At 41.6% G+C, this 16,808-nt stretch overlaps 1 protein-coding gene across 2 annotated transcripts in view; it reads left to right on the top strand.

Annotated features, from left to right (window-relative positions):
- TSPAN18 (tetraspanin 18) overlaps positions 1-16,808 on the top strand; it is a 271,285-nt gene that overhangs the window by 248,414 nt on the left and 6,063 nt on the right. For both annotated transcript variants that reach the window (XM_054972549.1, XM_054972550.1), the window contains 2 exons: positions 13,351-13,449; positions 14,373-14,552. In XM_054972549.1, the coding sequence (XP_054828524.1) occupies positions 13,351-13,449; positions 14,373-14,552 (279 nt within the window). The remainder of the gene's footprint in view (positions 1-13,350; positions 13,450-14,372; positions 14,553-16,808) is intronic.

Here is a 16,808-nt window from a genome sequence, read left to right as displayed (position 1 = left end):
CTCCCAACTGTGATCTCCCACCCTTCCCAAATGAAGGGCTGTGGGCCCAATGAAGGGCCCAACCAGGATCCTCCCAGTGACCTGGTCCTCTGCCTAATCTCACCGGCCCCTACAGGGCAGGGCTGGCTAGGCCTTGACAGATGCCATGCCAGCGTGGCCGCTTTGCATGCATCCCTTCCCATGGTCCCAGTGGCTGCACATCTGGAAAGGCCCCACAAGCATCTATCACCATCAGGGCTGCTGGGGCCAGCCACTACCAATTTTGCCTCTGGCTGCTGGGGCCTCACCCACTGGGGCCATGTTGCCTGCTTCCTCAGTGGTGTGGCACTCTCAGCAGTGCATGGAGAACGGGGCCTGCTCCTGGCCCCATTCTCCATGCAGCTCTGAGCTCCATTTGCCAGCTCTATTTTGCCTGCTGGGCAGCCCTGCTGGTTTCCCTGGTAGTGCTGCAATCTCTGCGGTGGGTCTGCCAGACTCCTGGCTCCACTCACTGCGCTGCTCCTTTGCTGGTGCCTTGGGCCCTTGCTACAACCCAGCAATTGGTGCTGAAAGCACCAATCAATTAATTATAAAGAAATTCATTGACTGCAACATATGTCTTAAATTTCTGATCAGTTAATTGCTGAATCATGTCAATTAATCAATTAATGCTTTTAACTCAAATTGAAACAAAGGCATTATTTTATTTGGTTGTAATTCCAGCAGGTTTGTCACAGATGAAACAAATGGATGCATTTCTTCTTCCTAAGTCTTTGTTTTCTTAAACAGTACGTGCATTGCTAGATGAAGAAAAACCACTTATGTCCCTTGTACATCTTCAAAACATTACCTGATACTGTACTGCATCTGACGAAGAGAACGTGATTCTCGAAAGCTTATGCTACAATAAAATTGGTTAGTCTTAAAGGTGCTACTGGACTCTTTTTTATTTTGCTACTACAGACTAACATGGCTAACTCCTCTGGATCTATGATACTGTACTGACATACAGTATTATTTGTTTTAATTGGTTAATTGTTTAATTAATCTGTTGAATGTAGAGCAATCAAGTTTTAACACCCCTTTAATGGTTTAACAGTCTTAATTCCAGTGCATGTTTTATGTAGAGGATGGAACAAAACTTAACAAGATTTAACATTGGTTTAATTTTTCCCAAAGAGGCTGTACTTTCCCACTTGTAAAAGGACTAAAATAGAGAGGAAAGATTTAGACAATCATTGCAAATCATGACAAAAGAGCCATATATGTGCAAAAGACAGAAGAGAAGAATGGTCTCCTTTGTCAGTTGGTGGTCTTCGCAACGGAACAGAATGGTACCTAGTAAACAGCTTGATACCAACTCCAAATAACAGAGAGAGGGAGAGACAGTGTTTGTGTCTCGGAGGCAACTGCTTTTGCTCTATAAATAGTGACTTCTTCCTGGGAGTCTGCTGTGGTCTGGTTAGTACAGTTCTTGTTCTCTAATGCTTTATTTAGTTTAAAAATCCTTCAGGGTAGCATGAGTAAAGAAGACCCCACGCACAGCAGGGGGAAACCACCCACCCACAGTCTCCTGTGTCACCTACTCCAGCTTTCTGTCTAAGAGGAAGGGTTTTTTCCCACTGACAGCACGCTACACTCTCTGAGTAATTAGAAGGGCCATCCACATGGTCCAGTGTGTTTGTACAGATGTGACTTAAGATAGTGGATCCATACCTTTGCATGTGTGGACAATGTGTCTACAGGATTTCTGGTTTGCATTAAACTGATGAACAAGAAGCCGGGAATCTTCCAAGCATGCTCTTTCTGAGGCTATGGCATCAGAAGTGGACTTCCTTCTCCTTACATCCACTTTTAAGGAGACAGTAGCACAGCCAGCAGTTCCTGCAGTTTTCACAACTCAAGCTGTATTTGGAATTCTTCTGTATCATTTTGTATTTTTATTTACTTTTAGGTGCACCTCAGAAAAACTAGTTTCTACACTTACCAGTGAATGCAGAAAAAGCACAGACAGTGTTAGGTGGACACGTACTCTTCTGAGTAGCTCTAATTTCAGTAATAATGTTTTTAAAAGCAAAATTCATATTGTGATTTTCTGTATTTGTGGACTTAATCAAAGCCAGCAGAGGCTACTTTACATTAAAAAATGAATAAATAACATTCAGGTGGCAGGATGAGCACCACATAAAAGTGGCATGTGCATGGACCCAGATTGTTGCTAGTATCACAGGCATGAATGCTGGTACAGAGGTTAACCCAAGTCCATTTTGCCCTGGGGTGAAAAACTAGCACATTAATCCATGCATCTAAGGTTGGATCCAACCGACTTTTAAAATTTATTTATTTATTTGATTTCTAGCCTGCCCTCAGGGAGACTCAAGCAGACTCAGGGAGGATTACAACAAGATATAAATTACATTTAAAACCAGAATAAAACCACATCATCAGCACAATCATATTACAATAAAATATAGTTCTTGAGATAGTGGCTCATACCATCCTGCAGTGATGCACAGGGGGAGGGGAAGAGGGAAGAACAGTCGTCTTGATCAAACTATGATTCATGGAGGGGGGGGGGTGAGATGACTATATAGCCCCCCTGCTGACAGGAGACTGGTAGGGAGGCTCACTAGATGGATGACTCAAAAGTCCTGGAGATCATGGGACCTGCTTGGACAAAAGTCATGTGGGATGGGGTCTGTAGTAAGGAGGGGAATTGGGTGAGACTGAGTGAAAATGCTGGCTGGATCCAATCCCTGCATTTGTACCTCATAAGTAGCCAGAACTAATTTCCAACCATGTTTTTCTATGAGACAGGGGAGAGTAGGAGTATACACACCCCAGGCTACAAGCTGAGTTTGTGCATATTTTGTTGCAATTGTCATCTGGATGTAACTGGGGTATCTAACAATGAATATATTTGACCTCTTAGTCTAATATGCTGGGATATCCCCTACTAACACTCTCTCAATTTGTTACCTCAAGGAAGGAGTAAGTTGAAGGCTGAAACTTATTTTAGCACAAAGAACAGAACCTCTGAATCATCAAAAGCATTTTACAAACCTTGTTTTCTTTCATTTTCAGCTCCAATTAATAAACTGTGTAGAGTGCACTTCGGCCAACTTGTAGCATTATTACATAGGGAATACCCACAGTGAACTGGATCAGTGATTGGCTGTAACTCTAGAAGAAATTTCTTAGAGCTTAATGCCTGATTAAACAAAGTAGAGGTGAAATGTTTGGTTGGGAGCAGGGTCATCTTTTAATTGGCTGCCTCAAGTTTCCTATGTCATGTAAACCATTTTCTTGAATTGATGTATATATATACTCTTACAAAATTATTTAGGAGGAGTAAATGTGCCCTCAGAGAAATATTTAGAGTGGTTGTAAGACAGTAACAAAATACGGTTTTCTTCACTATTACTGAGGCAAATGGCAACCAGACCAAACTCTGTTGGTGGAGCTAGAAAGGTGAAGATGATTAGTCTTACTTAAATAATATGATGTTAAAATAGTATCCTGATAAGTGGCAGAAAATGCCTTCTTTGACTACTGTGCTTTCTCTGTAGATCCATCCTTCTCTTGCATGCACTTAATAGCTTCTTGGCTTGGGAGATGGTGTTATGGTTAATGCTCTGCTCTGTGTAGGCTGTCTCCCTCTGAGACAGAAGTAATTGATAGACACTTTACTGCCAGCCTTATGTGCAGCCCAGCTTGATCTTGTACAACATCAAAGCTCTATATGGGGTTAAATAATATAGTTAGAGCTAAATAATTAATAGTAGAAAGGAAAGAAGAAATTAGGAACCAGTGACAAAGAAGATGTTTTCTGCTGAGATTTGAAATGAGACAAATAATCAGTGAAGCAGACCAGGCAGAGGAGACTGTTTCATGTGACTGGACCTGTAGAGGAAAAATTCCTTCCCTCAAATCCAGCTAGAAAAAAATCAGCAGTGTAAGACAATGTTAAAAACAAAGATGTTTCGGAAGAGAAAAAGAAAAGCAGAACTAGATGATGACAACTTGAGTATGGATAAAATGAACTTAAATGTTGAAGCAGAAGAAGTGTCTGTTGAACTTCTCTCCAACAAGACTGTGCTGCTATTTCTTTAAAAGAGGAGAACAGTACAGCTTGCAAACATCAGCATGTCATGTCACATAAAATCTTTCTTGAAGGCAGGAGGTGGCAATGGCAACCTTTCATGCCACTCAGGTGAGGCAGTCGTTTCTGCAAAAAGGATCCAGCCTGATATGAGCTAGGAGGGACAAAGGCTTTCACTGCTATGTTCTACAAAATGGATGAGTGCCTACGCTATGAAATTGCTTCTGTTCCTCCCATTGAGACATGTCAATGATTTAATAGAATAGATAGTGGTATCTTATCAGCAGTTCTGAAGCTCTTGATAGAAAGTGACCTCTATACGCTAAAGAGTAAGTCTGACAATTAGCTCCTAGCACAGATATGGAACTGTCCCCACTCAGATGCTGCTTACAGCTGGACTTGCAAGTATCTCCAATCCTGTTGTACAAATGAAGGAAGCTATGACTGCTGTGCTGCTCGTTGCTATGTCCCAAGTATAGGTACAGACTGCAGAGGCACCTTTCAAGGCAGTCCTTATGATATGCTTGTGTATAAATGAGGAGAGGGGTGGTGCACTGCTAAAAAGTTGGATGGCCACTGGAGGAGACTGGCAGTCAGAACGTCTGAAGCTCTCTATTAAAATGGAAAGAGAGAGGATGGCTGCAGGAAAAAAATCTGGATGCCTGCAGGGAAATCATCCACCCCTGATTATAGTTTCCCTTCTCCCAGGCTGTGATCAGGTAATTAAGAGAGTTGGTTTGGTGTAGTGGTTAAGAGCCCTGGACTCTTAATCTGGAGAGCCGGGTTTGATTCCCCACTCCTCCACTTGAAGACAGCTGGGTGACCTTGGGCTAGTCACAGCTCTCTGGAGCTCTCTCAGCCCCACCCACCTCACAAGGTGTTTTGTTGTGGGGATAATAACAACATTCTTTGTAAACCACTCTGAGTGAGTGTCAAGTTGTCCTGAAGGGCGGTATATAAATCAAATGTTGTTGTTGTTGTTGTTGTTGTTAGCTTGAGGCTGAATCTCTGATATGAATTGTGCTGCTGCTGAAATCTGTTTACTCCCCTGTCCCCCAGTTTCTCTTAATGCAATGAAGATAAAAAAAAAAATAGTTTGCTTCTTTAGTAGAAAACTGTTAGGAATGAAAGACAAAATCTGTGGATCCAAGTAGCTTCTGCATTGAAGCTGCTGCACAGAGAGGCTCTGCATTAACCTAGCCCACCCCCCTTTGAGTCATAAAGTCACAGTCCTCTTACATCCAGAGGAGTTAGCCGTGTTAGTCTGTAGTAGCAAAATCAAAAAGAGTCCAGTAGCACCTTTAAGACTAACCAATTTTATTGTAGCATAAGCTTTCGAGAATCAAGTTCTCTTCATCAGATGCATGATCCGAAATGGTCAAATACAGAAGAGGAGGGATTAGAGGGGAGAAAGAAGGGGACATATATCACAAGGAGACAGAATGCAATTAGCGTGGAGGCAGTCAAAACATTCCTTTGCTTGGAAATGTAAACATCTCCTTTTGGTGTGCAGTATTCATTTGTAAGTATCCAATTCCTATGTAGTATAAGCCTTCGATGACCACAGCTCTCCCTGCCAGCTGCATCTGACAAAGAGAACTGTGATCCCCGAAAGCCCACACCAGGCATCACTGGGCTCCCCCAGACCACGCCTCTGTAAAGGGAATCTGTTACCTGTGATAATGTGATAACCATTCATAGTCTCTATTCAGTCCCAGCTTGACAGAGTCAAATTTGCATATGAATTCCAATTCAGCAGCCTCCCGTTGGATTTTGTTTTTGAAAGGTTTCTGTTGAACCACAGCGACCTTTAAGTCTTTGGTGGAATGTCCTGGTAGATTGAAGTGTTCTCCCACTGGTTTTTGGACGTTTCCATTTCTAATGTCAGATTTGTGTCCATTTATTCTTTTGCGTAGAGGTTGGCTGGTTTGTCCAATGTACAGAGCAGAAGGACATTGTTGGCACATGAGGGCATATATCAGATTGGAGGATGAGCAGCTGTAAGAGCCAGAGACAGTGTAGTTGATGCCATTGGGTCCTGTAATTGTATTCCCTGGGTAGATATAGGGGCAGAGCTGGCATCTGGGTCTGTTGCAGGGCCTGGTACCTGTGCTGGTGACTAAGATTGGGGGGCTGTCTGTAGGCAAGGAAAGGTCTTCCACCCAGGACTTCTGAGAGAGAGGTATCATTTTCCAGGATGGGTTGTAGCTCACTGATGATACGTTGGATGGGTTTGAGCTGGGAGCTATAGGTGACAACCAGTGGTGTTCTGTTGTTAGTTCCTTTAGGTTTGTCCTGGAGCAGACTGTTTCTGGGTACTAGTCTGGCCCTGTTGATTTGTTTCTTCACTTCATTTGGTGGGTACTGTAGTCTCAAAAATGCTTGTTGTAAATCTCTTAAGTGTGAGTCTCGGTCGAGAGCATTGGAGCAGATACGGTTGTAACGTAAGGCTTGGCTGTAGACAATAGACCGAGTGGTATGTTTAGGGTGGAAGCTGGAGGCATGTAGATATGAGTATCGGTCTGTTGGTTTCCGGTATAAGGTGGTATTTATTCGTCCATTATGTAGTTGTACAGTGGTGTCCAGGAAGTGTACCTGTTGTGTAGAGTGGTCCAGGCTTAGGTTGATAGTAGGGTGAAAGTTATTGAAGTCCTGATGAAATCTCTCAAGGGCTTCCTTCCCATGGGTCCAAATGATGAAGATGTCATCCAGGAATCTTAAGTATAGTAGTGGTTCCAGTGGATGGGAGCTGAGGAAGCGTTGCTCTAAGTCCGCCATGAATATGTTAGCATATTGTGGTGCCATGCTTGTGCCCATGGCTGTGCCATTCACCTGTAGATATAAGTTGTCACCAAATTCGAAGTAATTGTGAGTGAGTACGAAGTGACAAAGTTCGGTGGCGAGGTTTGCTGTGGTTTTGTCTGGGATAATATTCCGTATGGCTTGCAGTCCATCTGCATGTGGGATATTGGTGTACAAGGCCTCCACATCCATGGTTGCTAGGATGGTGTCATCTGGTAGGTTGTCAATGGACTGTATTTTCCTGAGGAAGTCAGTGGTGTCCCGTAAGTAGCTGCGTGTTCTGGTGGCATAGGGCCTGAGGATAGAGTCCATGTATCCCGAGACTCCTACTGTGATGGTGCATTTTCCTGCAACAATTGGGCGTCCTGGGTTACCTGTTTTGTGGATTTTGGGTAGCAGGTAGAATCTTCCTGGTCGTGGTTCCTGGGGTGTGTCTGTATGGATGCATTCTTGTATGTCCATGGGGAGTGTTTTTAATATTTTATTGAGTTCCCTTTTGTATTGCTCCGTGGGGTCAGAAGGTAGTATTTTATAGAATGTTGTGTTGGAGAGTTGTCTTTCTGCTTCTTGTATATAATTTTGTTTGTCCATGATGACAACTGCTCCGCCTTTGTCAGCTTCCTTGATTACGATGCCAGAATTATTTTGGAGGCTGTTTATGGCCTCTCTTTCTACATGGCTGAGGTTCTGCTTTAGGTGTTGTTGTTTGTCAATTATCTCAGCCTGAGCACGTCTACGGAAGCATTCAATGTAAAAGTCCAATGAGGAGTTATGGCCCTCAGGGGGTGTCCATGTGGAATTCTTTTTCCTGGAGTTTTGTAACGAAGGTTGTGTATTGCTGGGTTGGGGGGGTGAGGGCTGCTGTGATGGTGTCTGTTCAGTGCTTTGTTCATCATTTTGTTCAGCAGAGTAGTTGAAGAATTCTTTCAGTCTTAGGCGTCTAAAATAGGCCTCCAGGTCTCCACAAAGTTGTATGGTTTGTGTGGGTCTGGCTGGGCAAAAAGATAGTCCACGTGAGAGGACTGATTCCTCTGCTGGGCTCAGCTTGTAACTGTGACCTAGTAGGGTTTGCAAGGCAAGAGACATTCAGAGGTGGTTTACCATTGCCTGCCTCTGCCTACAACTCTAGACTTCCTTGTTGGTCTTCTCTCCAAGTACTAACCAGGGCAAGCTCTATTTAACTTTCGAGATCTGACAAGGTTGGACTAGCCTGGGCTATCAAGGTCATCAAAGCCTAATTCTAGCCTCTAATGAAGTAGAGAGACAGTGCTTGCCCAAGAGTGGCTTGTTTTAACCTGCTTTATTTTATTAATTTCTTTTCAGGTTGAAAGAGAGCTGTTATGTTTGTTACTTCTCCCTATTTCCCCTTCCTACCCAAAGTCCTGATGGTTGGAACAAGCTAAAAATGTATAATAATGAAAGGGAATGGGTTATTTTTCTGGCAAATCAGCACTGGGCTTTGTTTTAGGTCAAACCTCATAAAAATCACAAACACAAACCTCAAACAATTCCTTTGGGATCTTGCCTGTCAAAATAAAGGTTTCACTTTATATTCAAATGACTCTTTTGTTCCAGAACTGGTCAAAGGAAGCCAATTGGGACTATTACCAACTGTAATATTAGTTTCAAAGTCTGCACTTAGGAAACAGACAAGCATCAATAAAAAGTCTGGGCGGCTGTCTCTGCAGGATGAGAGCTCAGGCGGGTAAATTATGCAAAAGAAGGGAAGGAAAACACAATGCTCGAGCATATGCGGGGGCACCTCCTAACCCAGAGGTCTCCGATGATGCTGGCTTATTTCCCAAGGGAGCATCCCTGTCCTGCCTGCATAATAAGAATTTACATTTAAGATCATATGGCCTTTTCAAATTGAAGTCAGTTTAAGGTACAGCTTTAACAACCTTCCTGGAAAACCTGTGAAGTCCAAAACATTTCCATTAATTTTAGTAACAAAGTTGCCATGCAAGCAGTACAAAAAAATTATATGATTCCCCAGTGTGTTTACAACACACATAAAATTACTAAAGATTTGTTAACTCTAGCAGTTGGTGTTCGTTCTAAGTACCATTTAGTTACATGCACAGTATAGGAATGGATATTTTCTGCTGTGTTTTTTCTTATGAAAAAATTTGTTTATTACATTTTAACCCTGCTGTTCCTCAAGCAAGTTCAGGGAGGCATATATAATCCTCTCTGTTATTCATAACAACCCTGTTAGGTAGGTTAGACTGAGAGACAATTACTAGCTTTAGTTGTCCTGTCTGCTTCGTGGCTAAGTGTGGATTTGAACTTGAGTCTGCCAAGTCCTAGTCCAACATTGTAACCTCTACACTACGTATTCTGCTATGAGGCTGGCATGAGAGAGAACAATCTGGAAAGACGGTTGTAGTGAGCATGAGCACGCTTATGGGAACTAGAGATGGGCAAACTTCTCTCAGATCAATTTGGAATAATCTTGGTATTTACTGGCTTTTTTGAGAAATGTTTAGAAAAAATGCATCTGTTTTTCAAGAGTTCTTTGCAGTTTTTAAAAATTGGGGCATGTGTGTGCACATGCATGTATATATACATTTTCATAGTGGCTCCATAGTCCTAGTCACATGTCAGAAACAGAAAATTGCTTCTGGAAATTCAATCCACATCCCCAACATACATACCCAGGACCAAGAGCAGGTTTTAGATATGGAAGAGGGACAACAATCACATAAAACGTTAGCAAGAAATAATCATTTGGTGAAGTCAGAGACTGCTTTCGCACACATCAGATAATGCACTTTCAATTCACTTTAGCAGTCAGTTTGCACTGAAAATGCATTATCCAACATGTGAAAGCAACCAAATAGAGACGTTCTCCAATTACAAGGCTGTTGGGTTGTCTGGTCATGTAATTACAGCAAAGAACAAGAGTGATCTGATGAACAATGACCAGGCAGCCTCAGAATATCATCTAATATTCCAAGTTGGAGGAGAACTTGTTAAGGAAATGGTGCTCTGTTTATAATACAGATGATTATGAACTGGACAAATTAATTACAGTAAATAAGGTTATTACTGATTTTGGCAACATTATTTGTATCAACCATAACACTAGGCGCTAATGCCGGGGGAACTGGGCTACTTTTTATCACACAATTTTTCACACTTAGCATTATTTGTTGAGCAATATTATTACACTGCAGTCATTCTCAACATCGTATAGTAGCTCCTTTATCAGTTTTTTTGTGTGTGTCTTAACACAATTACTAAACATCATGTACTGATTGTGTAATATGACCTTCTGGGCTGGATCCCACAATATATCAGCAGAAGGTGCTATCAGTTGTCAATCTTCCCATCATTCCCTCCCCATAAGTCGCCATTTCCTGCTCCTGAAAAGTTTATTCCTGGGGTTGTGGGACTGCTGTAGAGTAACAGCTATGCAAGTCAAGAGTCTGCAGTGTGGAGGGGGGAATGGGGCGGAATTGCTCCTTCCTGCCTTTTCAGTGAGCAGAAGTGGTTAGATCTGTTATGAAGAGGAAACTAAGTTGTAGCACTGACAAATTTAACAAGTTTCTATTGATTTGCAGATATTTAACAAATCTATCATTTTCAGCCCTCTCCTATGGGATTTTTGAAATACTTTCATTTAACTATAAGAATATGGATAAATCCTGAATTAATATATGATATGCACTTATTTTTAACAAGTCAATCTTCTTTTATAAGGAAATGTCACTCACAATAGATGTTATTAATAGGTTTAAGGTGTTGGCATAGCAGATGTGCTTTGAAAAAGAATCACTACTGACCTTAAAACTGGCAAGGCAGTAAAATGAAGATATGACAGTCAATTTAGTTTTCATGGCCATGTGGGGGTTTCTTTGCTGTTATTTAAACAATGTGGGGAGAAGGTCAAATACAAAAAGTCTCATAATACAGTTCTGAAGCTGCAGCCCTGTGCCTTTCCCATGTGCTTCATCTAAGTAAACACGTCCTTTTTTAACAGGTTAGAATTAGAACTCTTTGAATGTCTTTCATACATGCATGCCTAGGATGGATTTATAAAACTTATGGAAATATTAACTCCTTTACAATCTTATCCTCTCTACTGAAAATAGCTAAAAGAAACAGATTTTACCACATCTATTTTTCATACTTTTATTAGTACACATCTGAGGTTTGGCAAAAATTCGAGATTTCTTGCAAGAATTTCAAAGGTTTAGAAGGGGGAATAGTATTATTTATTCAACTTCTAGTAAAGTTTCAGGTGGGTAGCCATGTTGACTAAAGTCCAGTAGCTCCTTAAAGATCAATTAGATTTCCAGGTTTTGAACTTTCAAGTAGGAGTGTTAGCCAAAAAATCTTCTGGAATGTTCAGATCTGGATTTCAGGGATCCCCCCCCCCAAATCCAAGATTCCTGGAATCCAAGAAAGATTCTTTGACATGGTTCAGCAAGATTAGAGATTTTCAGATTTATCTGGCCATTATTCCCTATGGGGAAAACTATCCAAGGGATATCCAGTGGGGCGGGGGGGGGGGGGCATTTTTCAAGCAAACTTCACCAAATTTGCCAGAAACCTACTCCTGACTATCCCCTAAGGACTCCCCAAGTTTCAAAAACACGAGACCCCGGAGTCCAATTCTATGGGCTCCAAAGAAGGTGTCCTTAGCCACTCTCCATTGTTTCCTACTGGGGAAATATTTCCAAGTTGCTTCTCAGGCAGAAATACACAGTGGCAAAACAACCAGTGGCCAGAGGCACACTCCCAAATGCATGTTCAACCCACAGAAAGCAAAACACGATCAAAGTAAAGTAAGGGAATGGAATCCCCCCAGAACCAAAATGAAGCAAGGGGACCAACACCAAGCCAGAGAATCATGTAAAAACAGAGTATTCGACCCAAACCAAACTGAAGCAAGGGACAGAGTTGCAACTTAGGCCAACTGAACAGTGTCACTCACAGAAGCCAGGCAGACAAGGAGAACTAGTGCAGGGATTGGTCACTCACTCCCCTCTCCCTGCCTCAGTCTCCCGTTCCCTCCTGGTTCTGCCTCCCTCTCCCTCCCCTCTTGGAAAAAAATGCAGGAGAAGACATGGAAACAGCCAGCCAAGATGTTGCAACCATGTTTTCCATATTTACATGGGGAGGAGTTTTGATCTGGGATCCAGATCACATCCAGGATTTTCAAATTTGACTCAGGAAAGCCAAATTTAGCCAGGTTGGCAAAATTCCCACTTTTTTACCCAATTCCTAGAACTGGATCACACACCCCTAATTTCAAGAGACAATGTTCCCTTTGTCACATATGAGGAAAAAGGTAGGAGTCTTTATAATAATCCAGGCAGAGTGTGGGAGGGGTATTGCAAATTAGAGTGTTAAGAAGCTACCTTTTCCCACTCCTTGTATCTGATGAAGGGACTTTTGACTCTCAAAAGCTCATACCCTGGAGATCTAGCTGGTCTTTAAGGTGCTATTGGACTCAGAGATTTTGCACATCTAAAAAAGCCTATGTTCAAGTTGTAATTTATTAAAACCCATCATTGGGTTTAAAAGGGATATCTGTGGAGGTCCAAAGTCCATGTGGTATAGTGGTTAGGACTACAGTCTGAGAGACCCAGGTTCAAATCTCCATTCTACCTTGAAAGCTCACTGGGGGGGCTTTGGGTCCTTCAAATACTCTCAGCCTAACTTACCTCACAGGGTTGTTGTAAGGATAAAATGGATAGGATAACTATGTAAGCTGCTTTGGGTCTCCCTTGAAGACAAGGCAGGAAACAAATGCAGTAAATAAATAAACTGTTTACCTCTTGTCTTAATTCAATACTCTGTAACTGAACAGTAAAGTTGCTACTACATACTTGAAGTATTGTTTGTACCAATATGAACCTGTACAGGATTTTGATCCTTACCACGGGGTCTCCTAGCACTCCCCTCAAGTACTGTGCTCATTACAACCTCAGCTGAGACTTTTCTCTTGGTTCTCTGCTGTTTTGGAACAGCTTCCTGGAAGGGTGAGGCAGGGGCCTACCCGTAGGGCAGTAAAACAGAGCTATGAAAGTCAGAGCTTGAAAGTTAGAGGCATGGGTTCTAGATTAGCTGATTAATGATTATTTTAGTAGATGATTATTTTTCTAAAGTATTTATTATTGTTACATGACTTGGGTCCTGAAGGTTTTAAAAGAAAGGTGGGTTATGTATATAAATACATAAATAAAATTGCATCCATCAAAGTTCTAAGATTTGGGGGAACACCTAATGTAGGAAAAGGAGGGAGTTTGGAACCTTCAAACATGCCACAACTCGAGCCTTTTCTTTCCTGTCTTGTATTAATTTAGTTAATCAGGCATCAACTTATTCAGCAAATGTTAAACTAGTAAAAGACTTACCTGCTAAGTGCTAATAGCAACATACAAGCACTGCTTCTCACTGCAGTAAGAAGATCTACCATCACTTTGTTCTTTTTTGTCTAATTTTGTATGTTGTAGCTGACCCGAGAGTTCTTTACCAAGGAACTGAAGAAGCACTATCAGGGGAACAATGAGTCTGACATCTTCTCTTCCACCTGGAACTCCGTCATGATCACAGTGAGTACCAGCATCTAAAATGCAGCTCACGTTCAGCTTCCCTGTCCAAATGGGGGTAAGTGTACAGCAGCCTGGAGACTTGTGTTCACAGTCCCTTCTCATGAAAGCCTTTTTCATATATTTAGTTTGCTCGTGACAATGGATTTCCAGTGGTTTAATTTTAGTTGTATTATGTATTAACATGAGGGTTGGCTTTAATGCCTTAATATTCAGTACTTCGGGGGAGAGCTTTATTTTTAAATATTTTTGATCCCTAAATAGTGGTAGAATGAGTATATTACAGCTGACTGTGCCAGAATACACAGGGAAGATACATACGTTTGTTTAACTTTAAAAAAAATCTGCTATTTTCTCTCATTCCCTGTAAATTGTTTCACTTGAATAGAAATTATGTATATTGAAACCATCTTAAAAATAAGCACTCATATTCAGGGCTGCATATATTCTACCAAGACATCCCAAATTCTTTATCAAGAAATGATGCTACATACATAAATCATTCAAGTGAAATTAATTAGCAACGTTTACTTGTTTTGTGCATTTATTCAAATGGAAGACCCAGAGACTGTGCAGGGCACTGAGCACTGGAAACTCTTCTGAGCCCTTCGAACATTTTGATATACATTTTCATGCTTGTCTTTTGCAGCCGTAAGGGCTGCAAGGCCCATTGGTTTCATTTTTATGAAAGCTGAGTTTCTCAGCATGCTGAATTTTGCGTTAATTACCAAATTGTGTCCTTTTTATATGTTTGCAGAATACACACAACTTGCCAGTGCCATAGTCAATGGGCTTCTCTGGCTGGTTTCTAAATATCCTTCCTGCTACTTTTCTCAAATTACATGTAATTTTCAAGGGCTCTCTGATACCTCTCATAGTATTACAAGACAATGTTAACAATTGTATTTTCTTTCATACGTGCTAAGTTTGGCTGCTGTGGGGTCAACGGTCCAGAAGATTTTAAATCTGCTCCACGTTTTCAGCTTCTGTATTCACACAATGCATTTCCTGAAGCTTGCTGTCGACGGGAGATCCAGTCCCGAGATGGAGTGTTTATTGGCAAGGAAAACTGTCTCATGGGGAAGGAAATATACCAAAACCGCCAGGTAATTAATAAACAAACAAATAAAATAAAGAGGCACACCAATCCAAATGGGACCATTGTGTAGTTTGTCAGATGGAAAAGGTAGTATTTACAGGTCTTGGAGTGTCTTAACTGATAAAAAAGACTTTTTTGTATAAACTCATGCAGAATTTTCTCTTTCACGGGTGGAAAACCTGTGGGGAAACTGATAGAGCATGCTACAGAACCCTTTGGAGGATCTATGAAGCAGAGAAAGTGGCAAAAAACCATTATTTATGAGCAACCATTGCATCAGCTAGTTCACAACCATCACAATTGTTTAAGGTATCTCAACATCTTCTAACTCCTAAATCTGAACCTTTAAAATCTCAAGACAATTAGCTGTGAGGCCTTTGCTAAGTTTTTCACCAGTAAAATAGCATGAATATGCTCTGGATGCTAGCTGTAATACAGACGAGATGGAAGAAATGCTTAATACACTATCTGGATCACATATGAACCAGTTACAATGACAGATATTACCAGGATCCTGACACTGGAAATGTGCCCATCTTGGCTGTAAAAATCAAGGATCACATAATTGAACCACTAAGGTTTCTTGTAAATCAATTGCTAACTCAGAACACCTTACTCTGGCGGCTCAAACAGGCAGTTATCTGCTTGCTAATTAAAAAACCATATTTATGACAAAAATGATGTGGCCAATTATTGCCCAGTCTCTAATCTGCCCTTTCTGGGCAAAGTGATTGAGACAACAGTAGCTGACCAACTCCAGGTCTTCTTGGATCACTCTAGTGCTCTGGACTGTTTTCAGTCTGGATTCAGACCAGGTCATGGGACATAGATGGCTCTGTTAGCTTTAGTGGATGATCTTTGTCTGAATAGGAAGGGCATGCTTCCTTATTGCTCCTCCTGGATCTATCTGCAGCTGTTGACACAGTAGACCATACCATCCTGTTGAGGCATTTAGAAACAGAAGTGGGCATCAAACAATGTGTGTTGGACTGGTTTAAATAATTTCTCATGGAATGGACTCAAAAGATCAGCTATCTCCAGAATGGGAATTATCTTGCAGGGTTCTGCAGGGCACAGTCTTATCTCTCATGTTATTCATCATCTATGTAAAGCTTTTAGAACTCATTTGCAGCTATGGAGTGGAATGTCATCAATATGCAGATAACACCCAACTCTGTATCTCACTATCCAAGTCCCCACAGGATGCAGTAGAAGTCTTGGATCACTGCCTGACAGCTGTGGTCAAATGGCTGAAAATGAACAAATTGAAATGAAACCCAGACAAGTTGGGAGTGATGCTCATTGGGAAAGCAGAGATTTTGAAGGATATTATGCTCCCCACTTTTGATGGAGTTTGTCTGAACCTTGCAGACTCAGTTAAGAGCCTAGGGGTTATACTGGATCCAGAGCTTCTACTAGAAAAGCAAGTTAAGGCAGCTGCAAAAATGCTTTCTACAACCTCACTCTGGAAGATGGCTTCCTACCTCGATATGGCTGATCTGGCCATCTGAATCCATGCCATGGTAACACCAAGACTTAACGATTGTAATGCACTTTATATAGGTCTCCTGCCTAAGTTAACTAGAAGACACTAGTTGGTGCAAAACGCAGTGGCTCAGTTGTTATCAGGAGCGAGCAGGAGCAAGAATATCACTCCCACCCTGCAGTCACTGCATTGGCTACCTATCAGTTACCATGCTCAGTTCAAGGTATTGGCTATCACATACAAAGCTCTTCACAGCCTTGGTCCAGCATACCAACAGAACTGCCTCTTTCCCTGTGTTCCTGCACAGCAGCTTCACTCTTCTGAACAGGATCTCTTGCAGGTGCCACTCTGCACATTGTCAAAATCAACAGCTGCCCATACATGAGCATTCTCTGTGGTGGCCCCTACTCTGTGGAACAGCCTGCCTGAGGAGTTAGGAGAGCCCCCACTCTCCTGGCTTTCTGCAAATGATGTAAAACTGAATTATTCAAAAGGGCTTTTTTACTCAGATAGGAGGGCTGTATCGTAGGAAGGTGTTCTCAAAGAGATAGGGACCATAGACTTATGTAATCCACCTTGAGTCTCAGAAAGAATGGTGAACTATAAATAACAATAAATAAATAAAATTACACTGCACTGAACAAAAACGTCTAGCAATCTATGGTATCTGTGATCCCAGATAGTTTTCAAGGGTGGTGTTTAGTTCCTGCAGTTGATGAAAGGGAATTTCCCTTTATAGTAACATCCTGCAAACAGTTCTGCTTTACAGGAAGAACA

Source organism: Eublepharis macularius, chromosome 2 (genome assembly GCF_028583425.1).
Source record: "Eublepharis macularius isolate TG4126 chromosome 2, MPM_Emac_v1.0, whole genome shotgun sequence".
NCBI classification, from domain to species: Eukaryota; Metazoa; Chordata; class Lepidosauria; order Squamata; family Eublepharidae; genus Eublepharis; species Eublepharis macularius.
Note: the sequence above shows the minus strand (reverse complement) of the source record. Positions and strands in the feature narration are given on the sequence as shown.